At 46.3% G+C, this 25299-nt stretch overlaps 1 protein-coding gene across 2 annotated transcripts in view; it reads right to left on the bottom strand.

The window, feature by feature from the left end:
• Nucleotides 1-25299, bottom strand: part of STK32A (serine/threonine kinase 32A) — a 400893-nt gene that overhangs the window by 68755 nt on the left and 306839 nt on the right. For both annotated transcript variants that reach the window (XM_073650647.1, XM_073650646.1), the window contains exon 7: nucleotides 4692-4781. In XM_073650647.1, coding sequence (XP_073506748.1) covers nucleotides 4692-4781 — 90 coding nt within the window. The remainder of the gene's footprint in view (nucleotides 1-4691; nucleotides 4782-25299) is intronic.

The raw sequence follows: 25299 nt of genomic DNA, 5'->3' as shown, positions 1-25299 counted from the left end.
GGCAGGTTCAGGATGTTAATTTGCCTTCTTTATTCCTTTTCAAAACATCCCTTCCCGCTGCTAAAAAAAGAGTGGAAAACCCTTTTAAAAAGAATTTATGAATTCTAATAAAATATTCCTCAAATAGCAAAGATAATAACCTTCAAAGGGAATAGCAAACTCACTTGAGCTGTGAGAAACTGGACCTACCGTCATCAGCTAATCATGATGATGGTTTCCACCGGAAAAAAGGTTGTAAAACTTGGTATTGTACCTATGCCAAGGTTTGTTATTGCCATCGCAGTGTAATGTACTGTCATGATTGATAATATGTCACAATGTCATTGAGGAACATAATGCCATTTTTGGTTTTGGCATTATTTTTGTGATCACAAGCTCCCACTGATGTGACCTTTACGACAAGTCAAAGATGGTTAGATGCAAGATGTCTAACTGAAAAATGACTTGCATGTACTTTTGTGGCTATATGCAAGTCTGTTTTTTTTATTTTTGCCAGTAGACTTATAACAGCATCAAAACATACTACATACAGTAGATTATTAAGAAGCTCTCTTAGACTTGATGAAGCTGGTGTACTTAGTTTGAAAATTAACATCAGAATGGCTGTATAATCCTTTTTGAGCATTTCCTTTCTGATAAGAAAATTAGCATTTTAATATCAAACTTTTAAACTACACTGCTCAAAAAAATAAAGGGAACAATCAAATAACACATCCTAGATATGAATGAATGAAATATTCTTATTGAATACTTTGTTCTGTACAAAGTTGAATGTGCTGACAACAAAATCACACAAAAATCATCAATGGAAATCACATTTATTAACCAATGGAGGCCTGGATTTGGAGTCACCCCCAAAAGTAAAGTGGAAAAACACACTACAGGCTGATCCAAATTTGATGTAATGTTCTTAAAACAAGTCAAAATGAGGCTCAGTATTGTGTGTGGCCCCCACATGCCTGTATGTCCTCCCTACAACGCCTGGGCATGCTCCTGATGAGGTTGCGGATGGTCTCCTGTGGGATCTCCTCCCAAACCTGGACTAAAGCATCCGCCAACTCCTGGACAGTCTGTGGTGCAACGTGTGGATGGAGTGAGACATGATGTCCCAGATGTGCTCAATCAGATTCAGGTCTGGGGAACGGGTGGGTCAGTCCATAGCTTCAATGCCTTCATCTTGCAGGAACTGCTGACACACTCCAGCCACATGAGGTCTGGCATTGTCCTGCATTAGGAGGAACCCAGGGCCAACCGGACCAGCATATGGTCTCACAAGGGGTCTGAGGATCTCATCTCAGTACCTAATGGCAGTCAGGCTACCTGCCACCCCACACCATTACTGACCCACTGCCAAACCGGTCATGCTGAAGGATGTTGCAGGCAGCAGATCGCTCTCCACAGCGTCTCCGGACTCTTTTACATCTGTCACATGTGCTCAGTGTGAACCTGCTTTCATCTGTGAAGATCACAGGGCGCCAGTGGCGACTTTGCCTGTCCTGGTGTTCTGTGGCAAATGCCAAGCGTCCTGCACGGTGTGGGGCTGTGAGCACAACCCCCATCTGTGGACGTCGGGCCCTTATACCACCCTCATGGAGTCAGTTTCTAACCATTTGTGCAGACACATGCACTTTTGTGGTCTGCTGAAGGGCATTTTGCAGGGCTCTGGCAGTGCTCCTCCTGTTCCTCCTTGCACAAAGGCAGAGGTAGCGGTCCTGCTGCTGGGTTGTTGCCCTCCTACGGCCCCCCCCATGTCTCCTGGTGTACTGGCCTGTCTCCTGGTATCGCCTCCAGCCACTGGACACTACGCTGACAGGCACAGCAAACCTTCTTGCCACAGCTCGCATTGATGTGCCATCCTGGATGAGCTGCACAACCTGAGCAACTTCTGTGGGTTGTAGAGTCCGTCTCATGTTACCACGAGTGTGAAAGCACAACCAACATTCAAAAGTGACCAAAACATCAGCCAGAAAGCATTGGTACTGAGATGTGGTCTGTGGTCCCCACCTGCAGAAGCACTCGTTTATTGAGTGTGTCTTGATAGTTGCCAATAATTTCCATCTATTGTCTATTCCATTTGCACAACAGCATGTGAAATTGATTGTCAATCAGTGTTGCTTCCTAAGTGGACAGTTTGATTTCACAGAAGTTTGATTTACTTAGAGTTATATTCTGTTGTTTAAGTGTTCCCTTTATTTTTTTGAGCAGTGTATTAAAGATACCGACATTTTTTCATTGATTTTGAAAGTAAGTGCAACAGCCTCATCAAGTGTTAAGGTATATTGACACAATGTCTTTATCAGGAGCATCTGCTCAAAAACCCACCTGAAAAAGTGATGAAAAAATGCCAAAAAGAATGAACACATGTACTGCAATAACAAAACGACTTGTTTGTTCACATGTTCAGTTTATTTTTAGCTTGGTTTAACCACTAATGGTTTTGAAAGAAGCAAAGTGGTTAAAAGAAGTGATCTGATTATTCTTCGGGTTACTTAGAAATATGTATATGTTCCTATTTGCATTAGATGTGCTTTACTATTTCCAGTATATGGGTCAATGAAATTAATACTAGTGAATTTTATTATTTCATACTCTGATGAGTGGCTCCATTGTGCAGCTAGAGAGTTATCATTATAGTGGTGATGTTGGTGCACTATTAGTTGATACCAGCATTATTTAATTAGACCTGGCAACGAAAGCAGACAACACAAATCTATGAAATCACAGGTTGGATTCATTTCAGCTGATCTGAGAAGCTGATCTAGCTCAGCAATGAAGATGCTGCCACAAGTGAAGTACCAGTTCCGCTAAATAGCAATCTGGGAATGAGCGCATTAATAAAAAAGGCCTTCAGCATCAATAAGGAGTCTGACACTGACACTGTTATGTATACCTACTTAACATACAGTTCAATCTTTAAGGAGTATTTAAAGGGAACCTGCCATATTGCACAGGCAGTCAACGGACAGCATGGTATAGAAAAGGAGAAACTGAGCAGAATAATATAAAGACTTGTTAGAAAAGATTTGGTATAACTTGTATTTTATCAATAAAGTCCCTGGTGTTTATATGTATACGAGTCCAGTGGGCGGTCCTACTAGTGATTAACAGCTACCTCTACATTAGGTCAAATATTAGTCCCTAGATATGATGCTAAATCTATATACATATCATTACAGTATATGTCATTAAATCTCTAGCACCTATTTATTGGACCCATATAACATTGTTCAGCGCCATATGGAAATGAGAGCATATATGAGCAAGCGTACAAAGAACTAGATAAAAAGAACAATCCTTATTTCATAATTAAAATGCAACTATTAAAAAGTGTGATCTAGTAGAGCATGGTAGTAAATCTGGAAAAAAGGGTGGCACCACAGGTTGGCAGGTCATCATAATTGTACAGCATATATGGATCTAATCCATAATATGATAATAGCCTAGGCCCAATATATACAGCGATATACTGTTAGCCTTAATCTAAATACTAAAGTGCTCAGTGCATATATTATAGAAGTCAAAAGACAAGATGATGATGTAGTAGATGGTTAATGAATACATAATATGCTGTAGGGATAAACCCAGTGTTTTACCTGAACCAAACGATGGTGCCACTTCCCCAACGCGCATTTCAGCGGCATGCCTTCATCTGGGGGAGTGGCATCATGGCATCCCTCTGACCATTAAAAACACATAACGTCCAATCACAGGGCAGGTACTGAAAATGACATTGTAATAAGAGGGTACTGTGGATTGGTGCATACAGCGCCGACGTCAAGCTGTATTCAGCGTCACCGACCAGCCCACATGCGTCTCTCCACGGCAATGGGCTGATCGAGTGACTTCAGCTTTGCTCACGTGACGCATGTGGGTGGTGACGTAGACGCTTTCGGCCAGCATCATCTGTTTGTCTTTAACTTCTATAATATATGCACTGAGCACTTTTTTGTATTTAGATTAAGGCTAACAGTATATCGCTGTACATGTTATGCCTCGGCTATTATTATGTTATGGATTAGATCCATTTATGCTCTACAATTATGATGTCCTGCCAACCTGTGGTGCCACCATTTTTTCCTGATTTACCACCATACATTACTGGCCCCCACTTTTTAATGGTTGTATTTTAATTATGAAATAAACATTGTTCATTTTATCTAGTTCTTTGTGCACTTGTTCTTATATGCTCTCAGCTACCTCTACATGCACAGTCATACAAGGAAGACTGTCAATCACTGAGTAGGACCGCCCACTGGACTAGTGTCTGTGTATATATATATAATTATATATATATATATATATATATATATATATACATATATATATGTATATAAAAACCAGGACTTCAATTATAAAATACAAGTCCAGTGGGAGGTCCTACTAGTGATTGACAGCTACCTCTACATGCACAGTCATATAGAGAAGACTGCCAGTCACCAAGTAGGACTGCCCACTGGACTCATGTACAAACAAACACCAGAGATTTCAAAGATAAAATAAATGTTTTACTGAAATTTCCCATGAAAATGTGTATCAGTCTGATCAGTTCCTTCTTCCTGCCTGCAGGTCAGATACCGTTTTCAAAATGACAGGTTCCCTTTAAACTGAGATACAGATCAAATCCCAGCATCAGACCTAAAAGGAACAAAGGCATAGCAAACAACAAGGTATTAAAAGTGCAGAATACCTACCCATGTAAGGTTTTGTACCAGCAACAGTTGTGATCTTCGTACCTTGATTGACCAGGGTGGCAATATTAAAATCGGTGATATGTACATGCCCTTTACAAATACAAAAAGAGTGAGTGTTTATGATTGCAATACAACAAATATGAAGCAGATATCTCCTAAAAGTCACTCATACTAATGAAAACCAAGTACAAAGCGCAGCACTACAATTTTTAACTAATGAAATAGACAGTAGCAAATTGGGGTATATAAACAGTGCCACATCTCGTCCCACTTTAAAGAAATGCAAGAGCGCAGTAGGGTCTTACCCAGGTGTACAGGTTAATGAATATCAGTAAAACCGCTCACCTGTTATGGTTGTGTGAGACACAACATTTAAAGAGCCTGGAATCCAGATGCAGCAGCTTCCATAAAAATATCAGATTAAAGTATGTGGATTGGAAGTGTTTCTTGAGTCACGACAAAAACAGTGGTAGGTATAAATGTATGTTTACTGTCGACGTGTTTCAGAGTCCACCGACTCCTTCTTCAGGACAACCACACATAAATAGCTTTATACAATAAACCTATATTTATACCTACCACTGTTTTTGTCGTGAATCCAGAGAGCGCAGAAAAGATATTACAATTAGAGATGAGCAGAAACTCTTGAACTCTATTAACTCATTTCAAGCTCTTCAATGTAAACACAACCTTAGTACTCTTGCACACGACTGATTTTCTGATGAGCGCTCGCTGTGGATCTGACAGACAATTCTCGTACCTATGATATTCTACGGAACTGTGCACATGTCTGATTTTTTCCTTGGACCAAGAGGTCAGCGGAAAAAATTGAAGACATGTCTGATTTTGATCTGAGTGTTGGATCAAAATTGGCAATGAAAGAAAGTCTATGGGTCTGTGAACAAGATTTTCACGGACTGACAGAATGGAGAAGGTGGAGAAACTTTTTTTCTCTCAACACATCCAATAAAAACTGATGCCACTCTGATCAAACTCTGATCAAAGTCTGCTCAGAATAATAGGACTATTTTTTTCAGATGTGGAGAAAACAGTCGTGTGACTCTACTCTTAGAGATATCAAAGTTACCACATGAGTAAATGTAGGGCAATTATTGTTTACGTCTGTGCTGTCACCCAAAGTGTCCAGTTTCTTCAGTGTTTTATGGCTTTCAGTCTTCCGATTGGTTGTGCTATAACATGTGATGTGACAGTTACAAGGTATTATAAGAATTCACGACCAACCACGACCGAGGTCATGTGAGCCTTCTGTGGCTGATGCAATCTTCTGCAATGCGTAAATGGCGGTGGCCATTTTAGGCAATTTGTGCAAATCGAATAGTAAATCGTTCGAATTCACTGTTCAGTGAATTACTAAAATTTCAACACAAATTCAATTCATATTGAAATTGATTTACTCATCTCTATAATAGAACAAGTGTGGACTCTGTGCAAGTACAAATGGTCTACATCTAAAAAATGACTACAATGGAAGCTGAAGGTGCACACCAATGGGAAAGCACACAGAAATGATGCAATCACGCAGGATTTTAAGTTGAGACTGTGAAACCAGAGTAAAAGATTAATTTTGACACATACTTTCTATCTCTTCTGCCACTGTAGCATCTATGAAACAACACACCATCAAGGGTCGGAGAGTGAGTCACACGAGCACTGCCACATAGTTTCTAGCGCCGATCTCAAACGAATTGTCATCAGGAGGCGGTGCTTCTATCTCTGCCCCCTAATGACATCTTCCTTCACAGTTAGAAACAGTGGCAGCAGAGATAGAAGCAGAGCTACACACACATCTCCCACAGATTCTATCTCCAGGTAAGTGCCCGGGCCCTGGACAACCATGGGGACCCACTCCCGTCGGGACCCGGGCCGCTGCCCCAGCAGCCAGTGCCGGAGTTACCACTCAGCGCACCCGGGCAAGTGCTAGGGCCCTGGACAACAGGGGGGCTACTCGCCGTTGGGACCCGGGCCGCTACTCCAGCAGCTGTGCATGGCCATCTGTTCCTTCTATGTCACTTTAACAGACATGGCCGAGTACAGTGCACTGTGCGGCGATGTCTGCTAGTAGTGACTCAGCTGGGCCGACACACAAGCAAAATTAAAGGGCCAGTGCCAGCCCGACCGCGTTACCACTAGCAGGCACAGTGCACTGTGCATATAATCAGACCAAAATCACCAAGGTATGTGAACTTTTGATTAGGGTCATTTGGATGTTTTTCGTTGTCATTAAGATTTAAAAAGAGAAAACACAGTAGTTTTCACAATAAATGGCATCACCCAACCAATAACCATGAGTGGAGGAAAAGTTTTTTTGTTATAATTCATAGTCTCTGAAACAAGGCCAAGAAAGGAAAAATTCTAACGGGGTATGTAACCTTTTGAGCACAACTGTACATCGGTATATAACATGAGCCCATAATAGAGGAAAAATAAAAGATTTTTTTTTTTCTTCCCATAAAGTAACTAAAAATTACTATTTACGGGAATCGGTAAATGACGTAAAAAATTGTGTCATTGATATTTTTTCTTTATTAAACCCATAAAAAGTAATAAAATTGTAGCGCTGAGGCTGTGTTCACATGTAGCGTAAATGCTGTGTTTTTTCTACTGTGTTTTTTCTGCATGTTTTCTGCAGGTGTCCACACCACAGGACATAATAACAATCTTCTCTAATGATGTTAGTTGTGTTTCTTTCATGCATTTTCACCCATATTTGATGCATTTTTGGTGCAGATGTAAATCCGCTTTTTTAATGCTCTTTTAATACTACAGAAATGCTTTAAATCTGCACTTAAAAATGCAATGGCGTTTTATTTTCCTTGCGTTTTTTGACGCTCCATATAGAAGTCTATAGAGAAAAAAAGGCTGTATTTTTTCTGCTGCTTTATTGCAAACAGATTTTGCTGCGTTTAACTGTAAGTGGATGTGATTTCATGAAAACTGCCCCCACCGTCTAAAGACGCTGCTGAACTGTGCGGTTTTAGTGCTTTTTTTCTCTCCATAGGCTTGTATGAAAAAAGAGAAATGTAAAAAACTGCAGTTACTTTCTTAAGTGCACAATCAAAGCTTTTCTGTACTATAAAAAACATTTAAAAACGCCGATTCACAACTGCACCAAAAACGCATCAAATAAGGGGGAAAAGGCATAAAAAATGCAGCAATAATCAGGGAAGATTGTCATTGTCTAGTTTGGTGTGGACAGCTGAAGAAAATAAAAACACTGTATTTATGATATGTGTGACACCAAAATGCCAGATGCTTACATAAAGATGAGAAATTTCTGGCTGCTACGAATGTGAATAAATGAACAAAAAATAAATCCACAGGTCCCAACTAGAGATAAGCATGATGCACAGATGATGTTACGCTAGCTCTGGCTAATCAAAACTCACACCGGGGACGTCGGAAAGAGATTCGCGGCCTCATGTCCAGCCGCCAGATACCTCTGACCTGCATGCTGGACTGCAGTCCCATGAATCAATCCCCTCCTATTTAGTCCCAACTGTCCCAGTTACAGCGGGACAGTCCCGGATTTGGGTCTATGCCTTGCAGTCTTGGGTGTCTTCTGAATGTCCCTCATTGCCACCACACCTCTGACATCACCTTCTGCCAGTGTATAATAAAATGGTAAATGGGCATGGATTGGAGTGTGGCTAGCGGCATGACCAAAATTTGCAGCAATGCAAACATTGGTATGGGTATTTTATAATAAAGCTAAAACCTTTTAAATATTTTAATGGTGTATTTGCACTATTGAAAGTTATATCCTAGTATTAGGATAGGGGAAAACTTAATTATCACTTGGGATCCGACCGCAGGAGTCCCCAGTGATCTAGAAAATGGGGGCTGTGGATCCTTGTTCTCAGGATCCAGAGCCACTGTTTCTCAGGATTAGACCAATTAACATAAATACCTAATCACAAATGCACATAGGCTTTTTTTCTTTCCTGGAATTATTGCCATACAGAAGTCATGGAGGCTCTGGAGCCCATTATATTAACCCCTTTACCCCCTAAGGTGGTTTGCACGTTAATGACCAGGCCAATTTTTACAATTCTGACCACTGTCACTTTATGAGGTAATTACTCTGGAACGCTTCAACGGATCCCCCTGATTCTGAGATTGTTTTTTTTGGGACATATTGTACTTCATGATTCTGGTAAAATTTCTTTGATATCCCTTGCGTTTATTTGTACAAAAACCGGAAATTTGGCAAAAATTTTGAAAATTTTGCAATTTTCAAAATTTTAATTTTTATGCCCTTAAATCAATGAGCTATGTCACACAAAATAGTCAATAAACAACATTTCCCACATGTCTACTTTACATCAGCACAATTATGGAACCAAATTTTTTTTTTAATTAGGGAACTGTAAGGGTTAAAAGTCACTTTGAGGGGTCTTCTTTATGACAGAAAATACCCAAAAGTGACACTATTCTAAAAACTTCAGGTGCTTCACAGGAATTTTTGGAATGTGAAAGAAAAAAATTAACATTTAACTTTTTTCACAAAAATGTTACTTTAGACCCAATTTTTTTAATTTCCGCAGGGGTAACAGGAAAAAATGGACTCCAAAATTTGTTGTGCAATTTCCCCTGAGCACGGAGATATCCCATATGTGGGGGAAAACCACTGTTTGGGCGCATGGCAGGGCTCGGAAGGAAAGGAGCGCCATTTGACTTTTTGAATGTAAAATTTGCTTGGATAATTAGTGGGCGCCATGTTGCGTTTGGAGAGCCCCAGATGTGCTTAAATAGTGGAAACATGTCACAAGTGACACCATTTTGGAAACTAGACCCCTCAGGAAACTTATCTAGATGTGTGGTGAGCACCTTGAACCCCCAGGTGCTTTACAGAAGTTTATAACATGGAGCCGTGAAAATAAAATATTCACATTTTTCCCACAAAAATGCTTTTTTAGGCTATGTGCCCACGATGCAGAAATGAAGCAGAAAATTTCTGCAGCATTTCTGCATCTCCCTGGCAGAAAAAAACGCATGCAGATTGTGCATGCGTTTTTCCTGCAGAATACATGCGGATCCACATGCGGGTTCACATGCGTTTCCGCATGCAGATTGACAAGCACTTTCCAGGTGATAGCATCACTTGGAAAGTCCTTGACAACTAGGTCACACTGTATAAATCCATGCAAACAGAATGGATTTATACAGTGTGAACCGTAAAAATGAAAACAAATAAAGCTATACTCACCCCCGAGGCCCCGGCGTGGCTGCAGCGCTGCTTCCTGGCTGGTTCCCGGCTGCCGGCATATCGCGAGACAGAGCGGTGAAGGGCCTGCGGTCACATGACTGTGACGTCACCGAAGGTCCTTCAGCGCTGCTGGCATTCAGAGAGAAGATGCCGGACAGGTGAGTATAAACTTTATTTGTTATTTTATTGTTTTTTTACAGGTACAATGGTACCCAGGTCTGGATGAGAGTCTCCTCTCCTCCAGAACTGGGTACCATCCGCACATAGAGACGCATAGAAGCCGCTTGTAAAAATGTACAGTCGCGGTTTCTGTGCGTCTCAATGCAAGTCAATGGCGGGAGTTCCGCTGCACTTCCGCAAAATTAAATGACATGCTGCGGATTTTTGTTTGCAGCATAAACGCTGCGGAAAAATCCGCTGCATGTGCATAGAACATGCGGAATCCCCTTGGGGACCATGGGGTGCGGATTACCTAGCGTTTTACAAGCGTTTCCGCTGCGGAAATTCCGCAGCATAAACGCTTGAAAAACGCTACGTGGGCACACAGCCTTGGCCCGCAGTTTTGCATTTTCATAAGGATAACAGGAGAAATTGCACCATGCAACTTGTTGTGCAATCTCTCCTGAGTAAACTGATACCCCATACATGGGGGAAAACCACTGCTTGGGCATACGGCAGGGTTCGGAAGGGAACCGTGCCTAAACAGTGGAAACCCCCCACAAGTGACACTATTTTGGAAACTAGACACCTCAGGGAACTTATTTAGATGTGTGGTGAGTAGTGCTGAGCGATACCTTCCGATATCGGGAAATATCGGATCGGATTGGATCGGACCGATACCCAGAAAGTATCGGATATCGCCGATTCCGATACAGGAAACCAATGCAAGTCAATGGGACACAAATATCAGAATAAAAATAAACCCTTTCTTTCCTTGTAGGTTAATTCTACATGAAGGAAAACAACTAAGAATAATGTAGAATGACATGAAAAGCCGGCCATTCATCAGCGGCATACACCGGTACCCGACAATTTAGAACAGAAAGAATAGAACATCACACATAGATTAGATAGATAGAAACATGTCAGTCACATATATATGAAGTACAGTGACAGTGTTGCTTACTGTACTTGTCATTTAGTGTAAAGGATTTATTAAAAAAAATAGTAGTGTTTTCATGCACCGTCTCTTTAAAAAAGCTGGCTGGCAATTCAGCAGCGGTGCCCGACAATTTAGAATAGAAAGAATAGAGAAGCACACATAGATTAGATATATAGAAACATGTCAGTCACATATATAATGAGTACAGTGATAGTGTTGATTACTTTATTTGTCATTTAGTGTTAAAATAAATGATTTATTAAAAAAAAAATTGGCGTGGGGTTCCCCGTAATTTTAGGCTCTAGCGGAGGTTAAGCAGACAGCTGGGGCAGATGTTTGAAGCCTGGGAAGGGGGTAATACCCACGGAGTTTCCCAGGCTACTAATAGCCCCCTGCTGAATACCTAGCCTTTACTAGCTATTAAAATGGGGGACCCAAAAAAAAATGACGTGGGGTCCCCCCTATTTTAATAGCTAGCAAAGGCTAGGCAGACAGCTGGGGGCTGATATTAATAGCCCAGGAAGGGTGCCATGAATATTGCCCCCCTCCCAGGCTAGAAACACCAGCCGTCAGCAGCCCCAGAAATGGCGCATCCATAGGATGTGCCAATTCTGGCACTTAGCCTCGCTCTTCCCACTGCCCTGTAGCGGTGGCAGTGGGGTAATAGGGCTGGGGTTGATGTCAGCTTATAATGCCAGCTGACATCAAGCCCAGGTTAGTAATGGAGAGGCGTCTATAAGACACTCCCATTACTAACCCCATAGTCAAAGTAAAAAAAAAACACAAACACCAAGAATAAAGTCCTTTAATTGAAATAAAGACACAATTCTTTATTGTTCTAAATTAAACCATACTTGCCATCACGCCCATTCCAGCTGAAGCCAATGTCTTTTGCAATAAAAGTAAAATAATAAAGCAACATCATCCTTACCTTTCCATGGTTCCCAGGACAGCTTCAGCTCTGCTGCATTCACATGACAGGCTGGATCGCAGCCGAAAGCTGCCATCCAGCTTGCAATGCCGCAGAGACTGAGAAGCGCAGGCATGCTTGCGCTCCTCAGTGTCTCGCTGTGACGGCATCCAGATGAGCTGAGTTCATGTCCAATGAACTCAGCTCACCTCATGCACGTCACTGACAGCGTGGGAAAATTCTCCTGCTCAAGCGCTGAGCTTGTACATAAATACCCCATATGTGGGGAAAATACAGTGTTTGGGCGCACAGAGTTCAGAAGGGAAGGAACACTGTGTGACTTTTTGAACGCAAAATTGTCTGGAATCGAGAGTGGACGCCATGTCGCGTTTGGAGAGCCCCTGATGTGCCTAAATAGTGGAAACCCCCCACAAGTGACCCCATTTTGGAAACTATACCCCTCAAGGATTTTATCAAGGGGTATAGTGAACATTTTGAACCCAGAGGTATGACAGAATTTGATAACATTAGGTCATCATATTGAATAAGTTGTCATTAGTCTTGAGCGCAAGTGCTCACTACTTGAGTTTGCATCGGGTACTCAGGGGTGCACCATGTATCGTGCGTGCTCGATTGACATGCTCGAGTCCCCGCTCGCATGTTAAACGGTTATTAGACACCCCAAAAAAATGCGGGGATCGCTTGTGCAATGACAGGCAATCCCCGTGAGTTTTTTTTGGTCGCGAAGCATATGGGGCGGAGACTGGAGCATGTCACTCGAGCACCCGCGATACATGGTATACCCGCACACCCGATGCAAACTCAAGTAGCGAGCACTTGCGCTCAACACTAGTCACCGTATTGTCATCTTCTTTTTTGAAAAAAAAGAAAATCCCAACCCTAACCCCAACCCTAATACAACCCCAACCCTAACCCTAGCCCAACCTTAACCCTAGCCCAACCCTAACCCCAACACTAGCCCATTCCTAACCCTAGCCCAATCCTAATCCTAGCCCAACCCTAACCCCAAGCCCAACTCTAACACTAGCCCAATCCTAATCCTAGCCCAACCCTAACTCTAGCCCAACCCTAACCCTAGCCCAACCCTAATCCTAACCCTAGCTCAACTCTAACCCTAGCACAACCCTAACCCTAACCCTAACCCTAGAGTTTATTTTTTACACCATTCCTCGTGTGGTACATCAACTAAGGAATGTGACGCGCCCCTGGGCCTGCTGTGTCGTGCGGCATCGCGCGCACGGGGACTTACCCGGAGCCGGATCAGATGGGGGTAGTAGTCTCGTGGCGGTGACCCGGTCCGTGCCCAGGGAGTATAGCAGTAGATGTTAGAATGTTCGACTACGCCACCCGTTGAATGCGGCTATGAAGCCGCCGCTGCAGGACAGTCCGCTGAGGCCGGTGGTACGGATGTGCAGCGTGGATGGTATAACCCCCAACGGGAGGGGTATGGCCTCAGGGCAGCAGATGTGGATGATAGTGGTAGTGATGGTGCAGCAAGGAAGCTCAGAGACGTGTGGTGCAGTTTCAAGGCTTTTACTCACAGGTGTTGCTCCGGTCACTTTGGCCAGCAGTGACCACCCGAGCCGTGCTGCGTCCACCAGGTGCGGGACTCGGCCAACCCCCAGGCAGATCCAGAGCGTGGTCCCGAGCTCCCCTCTATTCCTTCCTACGGGCCGTCCTCACCAGGGACCCACCTTTGTCCGGCTCCCTCGGGTCTTTTGGTGGCGAAAACTTTCCCGGCTTCCCTGACCCTATGCGTGGTTTGCCTTCCTGGTGGATATGGTGAGGGGTCGCGCCAAAACTTGTCCACGACCTCCGGTTCCTGGCTAAGGATGTTTTGCCTCTACCAGTTTGGGATCCGGTACCCTCTTCTGCCAACCCTTCACCCGTCTTAGTTCACTTGTGGGATCTCAGGGTTCCCTCTGCTTGTGTCTCTGGGCCTTTCACTGGGTTTTTCCTCTTCTTCCTCTTTCTCTGCGCTTCAGGCCTGGCCCTGGAGCTGGGCCCAGCCGGAGCCACAGCTCCCTGTCAGCCCTCTCTGGCTGAACTCTCCCTCAGAACAGACTCTCCTCTGAACAGGACCCTGTCTCAAGATGGTGCCCACCTCTTATACTCCCTCTGACACCCGAGCCCAGGTGACTAGCACCCAATGGGCTCCTTCCTATGCCCAGAGTCCCTCCCCTGTCTGCTCCTACACTACTGGGATGTTCCTACCCCCCTCCCACTCCAGCCAGGGACAGACGCTGTCGTACCTGCACATCTACCTAGTGGGAGTACCGTTGTTCTGTCCCCCGGAAATGGGATGAGTGTAGTGCATGCAGCTACTGAGCTCGGTCCCACTCTCCATCCTTACCCGGGAGTGGAATACCACACCTCTGGTTTGAGGTGCAATACCCCTGTAGCAGCCGAGTCCTCGGGGTGCTACAAATGTGCTCCTCAGACTCTCAGACCTGTGAGGTCATCACAACACTGGACCTAGTCACAGGACAATAAAACCTTCAAGCTCCTTATCTATTAACTGCTATTTATAGCCAGAACTCTTTATCTCTTCCATAATAACTCTGCTTAAGTCCTTTTTACTTATTTGGCCATTTGCTCCCTCAATCCCTTCTCTGATATATATATGCCATTTGGTCTAAGGAGCGCTCGACCATCCGTCAATGTCTGGGTTCAGTATTCTCTTTTGTGAATCTTTACATTTGTCATTACTACCTTCCATTTAGCCTGACCAGCCCCCTGTATTCTGGCACCCTTGTTACTACTGCTGTCCTAGCTCTCCTATACACATAAAAGTGTCCTTTTTATACTTGTTTGCATTGTTGATTTTTCATGTATCTAATAAAGTTATTTAATTTTATAAAAAAAAATTAAAACTCCTCATCTTTTGCTTTTCTCATGTTGATTGGAGTGGTTTCCTAGTGGAGGCACACACTCGCTTGTGTGTGCTGATGTGCCAGCCAGCATTATGCTTTTGGGATATTTTGTACAGGTAATAGACTTTGTTGGATTTATTCACTTTGCTGTAGTTTGTGTTGGTTACTGTTGTTTTGTGTGTGATTCCATTATTCCCTAGGGAACTGCTACTTTAGCAATCCTAGGAGCTGCTATGGATATTCAGGGTAAACCGCCATCGAGTGAGGGCACCATTTCGCTATCTTAGGGTGCCAACCTCCGCGGTCAGGCAGGGACATACTAGGGTCAGAGAAGGGCTTTTCCTAGTCTGAAATGGGACCAGTAAGGTTTAGGTATTTGTCTCCCTGGTTTGTTTGTTACACATGTGAATGTGCTTTGCCAGCCATAACACCAAAATTTTTACCTGCCATCATTCATTGTTATTTATCATGCTCCACTTATGTTGTAAGTATTGACGATGACGTCTGTGGAGCTCTCTGCAACCCTGATGTATTTTGTTTCCTCATCTTGAAAACATTTTCGGGATTGTGTTGTGAAGAATAGAAAATAAAGTCATTGTTCTGTTATACAGACACATTTAGGTCTTCCCTGCTGGGTTAAGTTTATACCAAATATTCTGCTTTCTGAACAGTACATAAATAAAATGAAAAGGCTTGCTTACTTTAAATTATTACTTTTTTATGTTTTACCCTTTTGCAGAATAAAAACAAGAAATTGTTTTTGTACCATCGACTTTCAAGGCCCATAATATGTTTAATTTCTCGTCAGCAAATCATTTTTTTTCATGCAGGATCACATGAAGTATTCATTGGCGCTGTTTATCCTAGCTAAAATAGGTACATATGTCTTTTTCATTACTGTTTTTCAGTTGTTGTTTTTTTTTGGGGGGGGGGGGGTTTGAGGAGGAGTGAGGCAGAAAGAACAAAAAAATCAATTTTGTATTTGTGGCGCCCCTGAGGGTTCAGTCGCCACAGGGGTACTGCACCTTAGTTCGAGGTGTGGTATCTCCTCTTCCAGGTAAGGATGGAGCATCTCTTAGGACCCCACTTCACCACTCAACACTACACCACTCCTGTCCTGAAGGGGGCCTAAATGCACCAGGGTGCTGCCCCACTCCGGGATAAAGGAGATGGGGGGAACCAAAGATAGGGGGAACCATGTAGTGGGTGAGGGTGGAGGACACACTTTTAGGAAACACTTATTCATTCATATTTAATCTACGGCCATCTTAGGTTCAAGGTCTTTGATTGTGATCTTCGTCTGTGATTGTGGTCTTCGTCTCTGATTGTGGTCACCCGCCAGAGTCTAGCATAAGGCCGCAGCCGACTGAAGATACACGGTCCTCGTTCTCTGGCCTTGAGACGAGGAGCGGGTCAGAGTTAACCACTGTCTCTACCCGGTCAAGGTACTTACCTAAGAAGGCCTGGAGGGGAGCAGAGGAGATTCATCGAAGGGAGCGGCCTACGCCACCTGTATTCTTTACTCTGGCCTAGTCAGAAGGATTCCTGCTGCAAGAGGGGTGACCGGCCCCCGATATCTGACTTTGGCACTTCACGTCTCAGTCAGAAAAGCCTGGATCCCAGGGGGATACGGACGGAGCGGCCTACGCCACCTGTATCTCTTACACTGAGTTTATACAGTGGGACCGGGCCTTACTACACGTTCGTACCACACACAGTCAGGAGAAGACTTAGTGGGAGAACCTAACAAGGAGAGGAACACACGCCAGCGGGGTCTCGATAGGTGCTCCTGATCTACCTGGAAAGTGCTGAACTCCCTTCCCGGTGGCCACAGTACACCGCGAGTAGCAGAGAGAAACTTTGCGGCTGAAGGTTCATCCCAAGTGAGTAAAGACCCGGATGACTTCATACACCGTCTCAGCTCATTATTTCCTGCACGGCACTGCACCCACCATTCCTCCTCACACTGCCCTGAGGCCTGCTCCGCCTGTGGGGAGCCGTTCCATCTTAGCTGCCCGTAACACCTGCCTCAGTGGACTGAAGCAGCGCCGGTGGCCATCACCAGGAACCGCAGGTGGCGTAGTCGAAAAATACCACTCTTACTTGAAAGCCCATATATTTTTATTTTTCCTGGCCACGACTGCCTCCCCCGCTACCCCTACACCGACCCGGCTCAGAGTAACCCCATTTCCCAGGGAGGGCTAGAGAGCGTCACATATTGTCTTCATTTTTATTTTTTTTAATTATTGACTGTGTGAGATAAACAACCTCATTTATACCATGAGTTGTTATTTATAAATTGATATGCACTTGTGGTAGCAATCACAGGGATAAAGGATCTAACTAAGAAAAGACTGCACAAACCCCACCCGGTTCCTGTACAGACTATAGTATCCAGTAACGCAGTAAATTAGTGAGATGCAAATCAAGCAAAAATTTTCCTCCCCTTTAACCTGGAGTCTGAACTTGATACTGACTAATGCATGTAGATTAAATAAAATGTCCTGTGTATTCTCCAGCTAAAGGAAAATGAGATAGCTATTTATAAAGGTTAAGCTGCTAATCGTAGGATACAGCAGCTTGAAAAGGGTTAATCTGAGTCTCCTACTACATACTGCACAGATACCACAGCAGTCAAACCACCCAGAAATATCTCTAGGACTTACCGGTACTGTTTCATCCTCCTCCTCTTGTAACTGCTCATTAATATACAGGGATCAATTTGATTATGCCACACACTGTACATAGCCACTTTCAGCATAAAGTGTTTACATGTAGCATTCTCACAGGCTTCCCCACATAATGTTATCACCCAGCTCACAAACAGTAATTTTCACACAGATGTCAAATACTCAAGACTCCTAACTTGAGCCTACTTCAGTGTCCCCCTAAAGGGCCAGAGTCAGGGGCGGACATACTGTCGATGCAGCTGGTGCAACTGCACTGGGCCCGGAGGTCCAGGGGGTGCCCTTGCGTGGTGGCTAAAACTGAGGGCAATCTGGCCAGTTTCTCGGAGCCCGAGGCTCGGGGGTCCATGGCCAGATTGCCCTCATTATACACCACGGGCAGGAAACGATCCCTGAAGCTCCGCTGCCTGTAAGAGAAAATGGCAGCAGAGCTGCAGGTATCTGTCCTCTGCTTCCTGCCCAGCACTTTCTGTCTGACACAGACGCGCGCAGCTTGATGATGTCATCATGCAGCGTGGGCCTGTATCAAAGAAAAAGTTGCCTATGAAGACGATGCTGCAGAGGAACGGGCAAAGAGTTAAGTGTTTTTTTATCCAATACACTGGAGAGAGGACACTGAGGTGTGGTGGGAGAGAGCAATAATGGGGGGGAGCAATGATGAGGCAAATGTAGGAGAACAATGATGGGGGTGGTGTAAGAGAGCAATAATGAGGGTAGTGTGAGATAGCAACGATGAGGATGGCGGAGAGCAATGATGAGAGTGATGGGGGTGGGAGAGAGCAATAATGAGGGTGGTGTGGGAGAGCAATGATGAGGGTAATGAGGGTGGGGGAGAGCAATGATGAGGGTGATGAGGGTGGGTGAGAGCAATGATGAGGGTGGGGGAGAGCAATGATGAGGATGGTGTGGGAAAGCAATGATGAGTGTGATGGGGGTGGTGTAGGAGAACAATGATGGGGTGGTGGGGGGGAGCAATGATGAGGGTGGTGGGAGAGGGCAATGATGAGGGTAATGGGAGAGAGAAATGATGAGGGTGGTGGGAGAGGGCCATGATGGGGGGGTGGGAGAGAGCAATTATGAGGGTGAGGGAGAGCCATGATGAGGGTGGTGTAGGAGAACAATGATGGCATGGTGGGGAAGACGATGCTGCAGGGGAACGGGCAAAGAGGTAAGTGTTTTTTATTTTTTAACAAATACACTGGAGAGTGGACACTGAGGAGTGGTGGGAGAGAGCAATAATGGGGGGGAGCAATGATAAGGCAGGTGTAAGAGAACAATGATGGGGTGGTGTAAGAGAGCAACGGTGAGGGTGGTGTAAGAGAGCAACGATGAGGTTGGGGGAGAGCAATGATGAGGGTGATGGGGTGTGGGGGAAAACAATGATGAGGGTGGTGTGGGAGAGCAATGATGAGGGTGATGAGGGTGGGGGAGAGCAATGATGATGTTAATGAGGGTGTGGGTGAGCAATGATGAGGATGGTGTGGGACAGCAATGATGAGGGTGGGGGAGAGCAATAATGAGGGTCGTGTGGGAGAGCAATGATGAGGGTGATGGGGGTGGTGGTAGAGAGCAGTGATGGGGAGATAGGGATGGTGGGAGAGAGCAATGATGAGGGTGGGGGAGAGCAATGATGAGGGGTGTGTGGGAGAGCAATGATGAGAGTGATGGGGGTGGTGGGAGAAAGCAATGATGAGGGTGGTGTGGGAGAGCAATGATGAGGGTGGGGAGAGCAATGATGAGAGTGATGAGGGTGTTGGGAGAGAGCAATGTTGAGGGGGTGGTGGGAGAGAGCAATGATGAGGCGGTGGTGGGAGAAAGCAATGATGAGGGTTTTGGGGATAGCAATGACGGAGGGGTAGGGGAGAGCAATGATGAGGCAGGTGTAGAAGAACAATGATGGAAGTGGTGGGGGAGAACAACGATGAGGGTGGTGTGGGAGAGCAATTATGAGGGTGGTGTAGGAGAGCAATGATGGGGTGGTGGGGGAGAGCAATGATGAGGGTGGTGGAAGATAGCAATGATAAGGGTGGTGGGAGAGAGCAATGATGAGGGTGGTGGGAGAGAGCAATGATGGGGGGTGGGAGAGAGCAATGATATGGGTGGTGTGGGAGAGCAATGATGAGGCAGGTGTAGGAGAACAATGATGGGGTGGTGTGGGAGAGCAATGAAGAGGGTGGGGGAGAGCCATGATGAGGGTGGTGAAGGAGAACAATGATGGGGTGGTGGGGAAGAGCAAATATGAGGGTGGTGTGGGAGAGCAATGATGAGGTAGGTGTAGGAGAACAATGATGGGGTGGTGTGGGAGAGCAATGATGAGGGTGGTGTGGGAGAGCAATGATGAGGTAGGTGTAGGAGAACAATGATGGGGTGGTGTGGGAGAGCAATGATGAGGGTGGTGTGGGAGAGCAATGATGAGGGTGGGGTAGAAAAATGATGGGGTGGTGTGGGAGAGCAATGATGAGGGTGTGGGAGAGCAATGATGAGGCAGGTGTAGGAGAACAATGATGGGGTGGTGGGGGAGAGCAATGATGGGGTTGGTGGGGGAGAGCATTGATGGGGTGGGGGAGAGGACACTTAGGTGTGGTGTGGGAGAACAATGATGAGGGTGGTGGGGGAGAGCAATGATGGCAGGGGGAGAGGACACTGAGGTGTGGTGAGAGAGAACAATGATGGGGTCGCGTGGAAGAGAAATGATGGGGATGAGAGATGGGCAATGATGAAGGTGGTGGGGAAGAACAATGATGAGGGTGGGGGAGAGGACACTGAGGTGTGGTGTGGGAGAACAAAGATGGGGAGAGAGCAATGATGGGGGTAAGAGGCATAGGACAAATAGGATAAATTGAAAGGTGGGAGAAGACGCTATCAGGGAATTGTAATGAATTGGGAAGTAGCTGAGGATGCTAATACCTGATCATGTCTTCTCCAACCCCCAAATTCATTATGATGCCATCAAGGACGTATAATAAATGGGTGGGGGGCACAGGTCAGGGACTAAGGCTATGTGCACACGTTCAGGATTTGCAGGAGAAAATTCTGCTGCATGTCCTAATATGTTGGCAGGAAGAACGCTGCGTAAAATATTTTTTTTGCCACGGTTTTGACATGCTTTTGTTGCGTATTTTCCCCCACTCATTAGTATGGGTGAAAGAATTTACATTATGCAGATTTTAATCTGCTGCAAATCTGCAAGGAAAAAATTGGCAATGTGTGCATGATACTTCAGGAATCTCATTCTCTTTGCTTGTACTATAAAACCTTGTATATTTTCCGTGTGCACATAGCGTTACAGTTAATTAGGGAGAGTCACAAAGACTGAATAATTTATATTATTGGGCGGCTGAGGTTATAGGTAATGGGGGGCACAGTGCTGCTTATCACATTATATTTTGATTGATGCGTGGCTAATATTATATTAATGGTGGGGTACATATCCGTATTCATGGGCGCAGTGCGGGGGAGACACATGTATGTATACAACATATGTGACCTTGTTATTTTTAGGGCTGATGTGATCATCGTGACAAGATGTACAAGTCGTGGCTGGGAGATATTGACATGAAGGTCTGACCAGATGGAGAAGAAACAGCAGAAAACGACTCTAATCAGATGAGACGTCAGCGGTAAGTGCCTGGATGTAAATATTATTCTGTATCTGCAGTGTATGACTTGGAATGATAATGTTATCTGTAAAATCCCTTAGACCACATTCTTACATTCGTGTGATATGTCTATGTGATGCCAAATTCTTTTATTGGACAGCACAAGGACTTGTAGAGTTTTATAGATTCATTCACACATCCGTGAAAATCACGGATCTGAGAATGAGATCTCTGAGGGTCAGAGAATGTCCTGTTCCGATCTGATTTTGAGGATCAGAATAGGACATGCTCAATGCGTCTGTAAAAGCGAGCAGCAAGTACACTGACACTGCACACGGATACATGAATGTAGTCTTATTATGTAGCATAGTCCCTTAGTATATACTGTACTCACTTAGTATGTATAGCGCCGTCCCTTATTACGTACCATCCTCTCTAGCTATATATGGTGCTGTCTCTTATTATATAGCTTCCTCTGCTATGTACAGTGCTGTTCCATACATAGCGTATTCTTGTTATTTTTGTCTGTCACAGAGCACTCTTTTATTACATAGTCGTCTCTTGTTAGATATAAAATGACTGCTGATGGAGCAGCCGGTAACCAGAAGACCAGTCCGTCAGCCGCCTCCATCTGAAAAGGAGCTTTCCCTCATGCTCCTTCAGCAGTCATTGTGACGCGTCCCCTGGGCCTGTGCTGTGCAGGGGGTTACCCGGAGCCGGATCGCTGGGGGTTGTAGTTCTCCGTGGCGGTGACCCGGTCCGTGCCCAGGGCGGTCAAACCAGTGGCAGTCTATTGGTATTGTAATTGTCCGACTACGCCACCCGTGGATTCCTTTCTCCTCTGTTCCAGTTCCTTTCTTACTTTCCTTTCCGTTCCTTCTCCTTTCTCTCTCTCTCAGGCTCCAGCCTCCTGACAAGGCCTGCCTGCGGAGCAGAGCCCATGCAGAGGCTCTGCTTCCTGTCTTCTCCTCCGACTCAACTGGCTACTGTCCTAAGATGGTGCCCACCTTATATACCTCCCTCTATGTGTGAGCCCAGGTGACTAGCAACCAATGGGCTCCTACCTATGCCCAGAGACCCACCCCTATCTGCTCCTACACCACTGGGTATTCCACCCCCCGCCCCACTCCAGCCAGGGACAGATGCTGTCGTGCAATGTGGCACCCCAGGGGTCTGGTTTCCACAGTAACGGCAATGTTATGTCTGAGAGCAGGTGGGAGGTCTCTTGGTCAGGGATCCTGTGCATGCCACACCTCCTGCCCAGTCCTGGGAGGGGAAGGACTTCCCCTATATAAACCTAGGGCTGAGGCAGGGTTAGTGAGTAGAGAAGAAGTAGAGACAGAGAAGAGAAGCAGATATAGGAAAAGAACATCAGGAGCTCTGTGGGCGCAGTGCTACAAGGAGTCAGGGGCTGGCAGCTGCAGAGCTCGCCCTGACTGAGGAGCTATCACCGGACCCGGAGTCCGAGGCTGTGGGGACTAACTCCTATCCAGCAGCAGAAACCGACCGGCAGGGGATTTCAGGTCCTCTGGCCAAGAAACCCGAAGGCACGGTCACACGCGTGGGACCAGCACCGCCGTCGTGGAGTGGAAGCTACTAGAAGGCCCCGAGTCACCGGCCATACGGGTGAGCACCACACGGTACACTCAGGGACGTGGGCTACTTATACCCGCCTCTAGCAAGGTAGCCAGAAGAGTACAGTTAGTTTGGGAGGCCTACAACTCCGCCTGGCCAGGGGAGATCCCATCTGCTCAAGGACTGACCAGGCCCCAATCGCTAGCAGTACTCCGGGAGGGTCTATCTTTGTCACCAGTAAAGACCCTGAACTACACCGTACCGTCTCCGAGTGGTTCCTGCTACCCCCATCATCCACGTCGGCTGCCCTGAGGCCATACCCCTCCCATTGGGGGTGATACTATCACGCTGCACAATCCTACCACCGGCCTCAGCGGTCTGCCCTGCAGCGGCAGCTCCTTCGCTGCATTCAACGGGTGGCGTAGTCGTACAACATCTACCGCTAATACAGCGCCACTTAGTCTGACTCCCTGGGCACGGACCGGGTCACCGCCACGAGACTACAACCCTCAACAGATCCGGCTCCGGGTAAGCTCCCGCGTGCGCAACGCTGCGCGACACAGGCCCAGGGGTGCGTCAACTTTTGGCGTAGTCGGCAGGATTTCGTGCCCGCAACCACCGGGTACTGCGTGCCTGAAAAAGACTGTTCAAACTTACCAGTGGTGAAGATTCCCGCCATCCGGCGCCATCTTCAGCCTTCTTCCCGCCATCGGTGAAGATTCCCGCCATCCGGCGCCATTTTCAGCCTTCTTCCCGCCTTCTGTGGAGTTTTCCCGCTGTTGGACGCCATCTTGAAGACGCCGCGCGGGAAGAAGAGGGGCGTGGACTTCAAAAGCGCGCGAGAACTGAAGCCCCGCCTCACGTCCAGACGTCGCGTAAGGTCCTGGAAGGAGCCCAGCAGACGCTGACGTCACAGGAGCGCGACGGAAGGTCCTCAACCCTGACGATCCACTGCGGAGCCGCGGCCTACGGAAGAGGATCATCGCAAGGTAGGCCACGGTCCACTAGGGGGGAGAAGGATGTCGGATACGGAGGAGAGCTTCACCGCTTCAACCCCCGCCAGCGCCACCGCTGTTGCGGTCATGCCTTTCACCATGCCCTATATCCCGGGGGCAGCCTGGCTACCCCAGTACTCAGGGGAGTCACATACCCTGCATGACTTTAGAGAAAAGCTGGATAGCCTCTTCCAGGTGTACCCCCTCACAGAAGAGCAAAAAGTGAGCATCCTGGTGGCCCAACTAACTGGGGCAGCCCAAAGGGAGGTAAAGTCCTGGCCACCTGGGAGGAGGACTGTCGCAGAGATACTAACCCGGCTAACCGAGGAGGAGCTGCAGTACTACCAATACGAGGAAAGCCAAGAGGACCCGGACGGGTCTGAGGACTACCCTCAGGAGGGAGCACAAAGAGGACATAGCTACTGAAGGGAAGTAGCGTGAATAAAGAGCTGTACATAGTTACCCGTTAGGGTACAAGGACTGCTGCTAATTAAAATATGGTCCCCGTTGGGATTAGTGAATTGTTCCCCGTGTGTCCCTATCCCTTACCAGGCTGAGGACTGTGAGCAGCCAATCCTTATCCCCACTGGCCGAGGACTGAGAGCGGCCATATCCTGTAAATAATTATGTGTTTCTAGTAATTTATAGGAGTCCTTGGTGGATTTACCGGGAATCCTTTGTACAGTTAGTGGAGCGTAACCCAGGATGGACTAAAAGACTGTTAAGGACTCGGGGCAGGACAGACCCCTACCTGGTTACGTCTCCCTGTTTTGGTGAAATGGACACCTTTGTTTCCTTCAAAGACTGCACCCGGTTGCGGACATGCCGTGACCACCTTTATGTGTTTTTCTTATTGTATTATTATTGTTTATACCTTGTTATGTTTTTCTAAAAATATGTTTAGTCCCGGAGTACTAAATTTCACTAGGGGGGAATGTGGCACCCCAGGGGTCTGGTTTCCACAGTAACGGCAATGTTATGTCTGAGAGCAGGTGGGAGGTCTCTTGGTCAGGGATCCTGTGCATGCCACACCTCCTGCCCAGTCCTGGGAGGGGAAGGATTTCCCCTATATAAACCTAGGGCTGAGGCAGAGTTAGTGAGTAGAGAAGAAGTAGAGACAGAGAAGAGAAGCAGATATAGGAAAAGAACATCAGGAGCTCTGTGGGCGCAGTGCTACAAGGAGTCAGGGGCTGGCAGCTGCAGAGCTCGCCCTGACTGAGGAGCTATCACCGGACCCGGAGTCCGAGGCTGTGGGGACTAACTCCTATCCAGCAGCAGAAACCGACCAGCAGGGGATTTCAGGTCCTCTGGCCAAGAAACCCGAAGGCACAGTCACACGCGTGGGACCAGCACCGCCGTCGTGGAGCGGAAGCTACTAGAAGGCCCCGAGTCACCGGCCATACGGGTGAGCACCACACGGTACACTCAGGGACGTGGGCTACTTATACCCGCCTCTAGCAAGGTAGCCAGAAGAGTACAGTTAGTTTGGGAGGCCTACAACTCCGCCTGGCCAGGGGAGATCCCATCTGCTCAAGGACTGACCAGGCCCCAATCGCTAGCAGTACTCCGGGAGGGTCTATCTTTGTCACCAGTAAAGACCCTGAACTACACCGTACCGT

The sequence above is a fragment of the Phyllobates terribilis genome, unplaced genomic scaffold, assembly GCF_046119375.1.
Source record: "Phyllobates terribilis strain yellow unplaced genomic scaffold, ASM4611937v1 Scaffold_11__3_contigs__length_659146591, whole genome shotgun sequence".
NCBI classification, from domain to species: Eukaryota; Metazoa; Chordata; class Amphibia; order Anura; family Dendrobatidae; genus Phyllobates; species Phyllobates terribilis.
Note: the sequence above shows the minus strand (reverse complement) of the source record. Positions and strands in the feature narration are given on the sequence as shown.